The 5,582-nt window shown below is 38.3% G+C and overlaps 1 protein-coding gene across 1 annotated transcript; it reads left to right on the forward strand.

Annotated features, from left to right (window-relative positions):
• Nucleotides 1-944: 944 nt before the first annotated feature.
• On the forward strand, nt 945-3,934 carry LOC128359347 (transmembrane protein 80-like). Its single transcript, XM_053319839.1, is given in 5 exon segments — nt 945-1,037; nt 1,039-1,135; nt 1,257-1,349; nt 2,077-2,278; nt 3,804-3,934. Coding segments are annotated over 5 exon segments (498 nt in total). The 3' UTR covers nt 3,817-3,934.
• Nucleotides 3,935-5,582: the final 1,648 nt, after the last annotated feature.

The following is a 5,582-nucleotide window of genomic DNA, read 5'->3' on the forward strand; positions in this document are numbered from 1 at the left end:
AGTTTAACTCATATGGTTTAAAAGCAAGAATTATGGTTAAATAGGTTAAAACAACTGTTAACATAAAGTGGTTTAGGGTAAAGTGGGACACTGTTTGCCAATCTGACTTGTTTACTATGTTTACATATGAATCTAAAACATTATGCCAACACCGTATATCATTATGAAATCCTCTAGATGTTTCCTTGTTTAATCCGAAGACAATTTTTAAATATCGTACTTGAAGGGAAAATGGCACATATATTAGTGTTCCTTGTACCAAAGGTTTCAGAATTTGTAGATTTTCTAATCTGGGACACTAGTTTTTAGGTGTATTTGATGCACAAATACGTAAACATAATTTAACAATTAGGAACAATGTTTTATTCATTCCAGATTTATATATCCCTAACATTGATTATATATGTCACTGACCCCCAAAAGTCGTATGATTTCTACTACATGACTCAACACCATCACGTTCACTTTAATGTTGTAGAAAAAGAGATACACTAGTTTAACAGCTATACCAGCACTGTGAACATATTTATGGCCTCACATAGATTTTATACGTGTAGAGAAGTCTTTAAAAAGGAGTGTTTCATCCATATGTCTCCTTTTATTTGACTAATCTATTCAGGTTGTAGTTCTCCTCCCAGCCACTAGGTGGAGACCTTCATCTTCATGGTTAGTAGTGAACAAAATGGCGATGCCCGGGTCAGGTAGGCGACGCGTTGCTATGGTTGCTATAGACACGCTTTTTTTGTTGTTGCATTAAGCAGCTAACACAGTTTTAATATTTGTCATATAATGCACAGAAACCTTAGATATAACAGATAAAGATGGTGCTCCTATTTGGATTTACAGTGTTAAAGCAAATAACGAGTATGATCTCTAACTTCTTTCTCTGTCTCTGTCTCTAGGAAGGTCTGCCTTAGTATCCTTTTCATTTCATTTGGTGCATCATGCAGAAGATAGTAGTCTACAGCCAACATAGACGTATCGTTTTGTGTGTGTGCGTGTATGTGTGTAAGAATGATAACACCTTAACTCTGCACACAGCTGCCATCACTTACTTTACAGGTTTTGCTGAAACTGACAACAGTCTACTTTGTCTTCTATTTCCTGTTCACTCTCAGCTTGATCATCAGAAAGAGTAAGCCTTGAGCGTACAACAAAGTCCCATGTTTTTCCACCCTAAAGGTTTGATGTGTTTGTAGAGAGACAGTAATTTGTGTGTGTGTGTGTGTCTGTGTGTGTGTTGGTGTTGCTGTCAGGCTTGTTGCTGTCTTATCCTGTTGAAGCTCTTGCCTCTGATGTCAGTGTGCTGTTCCTCCTGGCTGCTCTGGAGTTCCTCCATTTCTTCTGTGGTGAGACAAAAGATTCACACATTGCACCGTGATTGATTTCCAAAGCCTGTCTTTGTTGCAGACATGCTGCTGCCACTGTGGTATATATCCCTGTGCCTCTTATATAGTATCTCATAGTTCCAAGAATCCATTGTTTATTATAGCCTACAGTACATATCAATACAGTGATCGTGCATGACATTATAACTAAAAGACACAGTATTTCGAAACCTTTTCTGTGGTGGTAAAACATTTTCTTGTAGGATACTCAACATTTTAGTGTCAGTCTATGTAAAACAACCTTTAACAAAATAAATAAAATAAAATTAGGATTATTCACTGATTAATAAATACATGAGGTACAGCCTAATGTTACATCTTTTCATTTGTGGTCCAAAACATATTAAACTTGGAGAAAGAAAGGGGGCGTTGCAAATTAAACTACATATTCAATGTTTTTTCGTACTGCTAACTCATACTAACTTTAACACTAACCTTTTTTCACTGTAATAAGCTAACCAGGAAGTGTCAAGCTTCTGCAAGTTGATTTTTGTACAGTGCTAAAATTGGTTGAAACCAATTATGCCTTGCATAAAAAACCCTACATCAAATTAAATACCTGTGGTATGTTTTGAAAAATGATAATATAAAACATATGACTGATATCTTCCACTGCTATCACTAGTGAGAACACAACAGATTAAAGTATTGTTGAACTGTTAACTGAAAGACAGTCCTGTGTCTGCAGGTGTGAAGGGCAACCTGACGGAGAGTGAGAGCTATCTCCTGATTAACCTCATTGTGACGGTGACGACCATCGTGCTGACAGTCTACTTCCTGGTGTGGCAGACGTACGTGATGTGGGTAGACATCGTCATCAGCAGTGTCTTGCTCGTTGTCTATGGCTTAAATGGCATCTTGGCTTTCAGCACTTTCGCCAGAATAACAAGGTCAGTCCCACGTCATACTTCTCATCACAGACATTATGTTACACCTCACCAGTCATGATAGATGATGAAGCATTTATTGGATTATGTAACATATGAGATCATTAACAGGGTTTTCTTGACATATGTTGATATGAATGATGGATAGGTTGGTAAAGTACAGTATCTGGTATCAAATGCAGATAACATACTAAAGGTAGAGTCAGCAATCGTAATCTATTACACTTTTTTAGCTGTCTGTCCTGTGTGTGTGCTGAAAATATACAGCACTGGTTCTGTAAATTGGCATTTAACACAGTGGCTTGGAGTGAGCCACATTACACTACTCCAACCAATCAGCAACAGGGGGCTTCCGTGGTCGTGCACAGTACAGGGGGAAAGTCATCAGAGCTGCAGTCGGTGTGAGGACATGACAGTGTCGCGTCTCCAGCACCCATTGAATGGTAGGGGAGGGCTGAGAGAGAGAGAGAGAGAGAGAGAGTTTGTGGCCAATTCATGTAGAAAGTGTCTTCTCCTGGAACAGATATACTTCCATTTTATTAAATCTATCAATCCACACTGAATCCAAGACAGTCTCACAAAGACCTGTTGTGTTTTTTTATTGCTTGATTTCTTCACGCTGAGCTGACATTTCTGTTGTCAGTTTGTTGGTTGCTTGTTCGGTCGCTGTCCTCTCAGCTCACCAGGAGCTGCAGCTGACCCACGGGTGCTTCTGTCGACAGAGGCGCTGAACGGAGGTCGAGCGAGAAGTGTGGAGGCTGCAGAGAAGCGTAGAGGGGGCGGATAGACTGTTGTGCTCAGATGATGATTAATTTTTTTCCCCCGTTTATGATCATGTGTGGGAGGAACAGATACAGCTGACGCATCGCTCTGGATAACACCATATTTATATTTTGGTTGTTGCCATGGCAATGTGTGTATATGTATTTGGGTGAAGGAGCTTCTGGAGAAAAATGAAAGGAGGAGTGTATTTGTCTGGGTGTTTAGTTCATATATCAAAAAATCTTTCTCCAGGATGACTGACTCTGCCTTTAGTAATCACATGAAGAGACTGGCCTACATTTTAGGCTCCATTTATTTTGATTGACAAGATATGTCGACACAATTAGCATCTCATACATATGTTCAGAGAGGCCTGATGCACTGTGCTTTTCTTTTGCCCTCGCTTTTGTTCATGAATGAAATAAGCCCTGGCTCCCTTTAGGACTTGTTTGAATTATTGATTTAGGTAGCATTCATTCAAGTGATACTGTATACCCTGTACAATGTCGTCACATCCTCAAATTTTCCTCCCATTATAGATCGAAGGACAATAACCTTATATATTATTCTGAAAGGATGGCTATAGTTCATTCAGGTGGCAGAGGGGCGAATTAAACTCATTAATCAGTGTGGATGCAGAGTTTTATAAAAACTGTCCAAAGCAAAGTTCTGGTTTCGACAAGTTCACATAGTTTCACAAACATATTCTGTATTTGTTAAAGTTGAATGAATCATGTTTTTATGTGCTACTTTTTGTGTCTTTCAGTGTGTATTCATGAAGAAGCTGCCTCTACATCGTCATGTTGCATGTAGCAGCTGAAGTCACAGCACATCTGCACTTCTTTGGTACAACCAAGAATCAAGACTTTGCCTTTAGGACTGAATGTTTGAATTTTTTTATAAGGATGAGACTGTTTGTGTGACTGATTGTTTTAGCTTTAAAAGTTACAGTTCCTATGTGCTATAAGCATCTCTCAGGGAATTCGCTATGGTACAGAAAAAGTAAGTAAATTGTCATAAATACATAGTAAATGTTCATTTTTTAAATATATCCTTACTTTTGTCTATTTTATTACATGTGTGAAGAATGATCTATATTGTGTTCATGTTGAGAATATTAAACGAATACACATTTAAGAAGTTTCATATTTGTTTAACTTTTCTCCAGTAGGGGGCACACTTGTCTTGATAAAGACTTGAATAGTGACAACACTGATTTCAGTACTACAGGTGACATTTTTTTATCCAGTGTCATTGAAGTAAAAGATGTAGAAGAGAGAATTTTAGAGAGATTTAAAGACTCAATAACCTGGGTTAATTGGAGTGTGTCAAATAATCTTCTAATACTCCTATGCTACATTTATCCTATAATGACTTTATACTACCTGTCGCTGATCCAAATGTCTGCCTATAAAAATGCAAGAATAGCAAGAATTCATTTTTTACTTTTGCTGTTAAAACCCTTTATTACTCTTTGATGTCAGATCAGCACTGTGTGAAGATCTTGGAACAGTCTCTCAATAGCGTTGTAATAGTCAAACATTATTTTACCCGCATTCTTCAAACTAGTGATTTCTCATTCGTGACACTTTCAGTTAATGATCAAACCCAATGACAAGGTTTCCAAAGTAACCAGTAACAAAACACACATTTCAGAGGGCCTGTGCTCGAGCAAGAGTCGAGCACACAGACAAACACAGACTCCAGGTCAAGCTTGTGTGTGGACAAGCATTCATGTGTTTTTTTTCTCCCACTGCTGGTATGCAGACAGTAAGTAGAGGCCAAAATAAGAAAACCCTCTCTTTGAGAAGTAGTTATTTTGTTAAAACATAATAATTATACTGGCTGTTCATATAATATACCTAAAAGAGAGCAACTGCATTATATAAATGGGTTTCTTAGCATGGAAAGCACATTATAGCTGGACAAAGAGTGGTCATTCTTACCCACCAGTGACACTGAAACCTGGGCAGCGTTCCACACTGTTGCTCCTCTTTCATTCACCCTCCTGAATCCACCTGCTTTAAACCAGCCATTCTTTCTCTATACAAAATGAAACCAGTGGAAATTAAATTATTCCACTACTTAAGACAGCATGCATGTGAAATGATTTTTTGAACATGCATTTGTCACTATTTTACTAACATATAAATGATAATAAATTGGTGATTTCCTCAGAGGCATCTCACAAAAGCTCTAATTGATAACCACATTTGCTTTTCAGTATCTCAGGATTGACAGATTGTCAGAGTTTAAACCATCCTGCTTGTTTGATTTGACAGAAAATAATTCACTACCCATGCATTCGTGCAAATCAGGCATTTTAAGTGTGAGTTTGTGCAGGCTCATGAAACAGATGAGTCAATTACATCATTAGCATGCCTCCAAACTCTCACCATGAGACTCAGAGCAAATTGAGTGAGAAAACTTCACACACAGACCAACACACCCACAGTGTCCGTGGGGCTCCTCCCCTCTGAGATTGAGTTACCTGCAAAGCGAGCTATCACTCACCTGCTCTGTCGTTGTTTCTGAGAACCGACAA

This window comes from Scomber japonicus, chromosome 5, assembly GCF_027409825.1.
Source record: "Scomber japonicus isolate fScoJap1 chromosome 5, fScoJap1.pri, whole genome shotgun sequence".
In the NCBI taxonomy this organism is placed as follows: domain Eukaryota; kingdom Metazoa; phylum Chordata; class Actinopteri; order Scombriformes; family Scombridae; genus Scomber; species Scomber japonicus.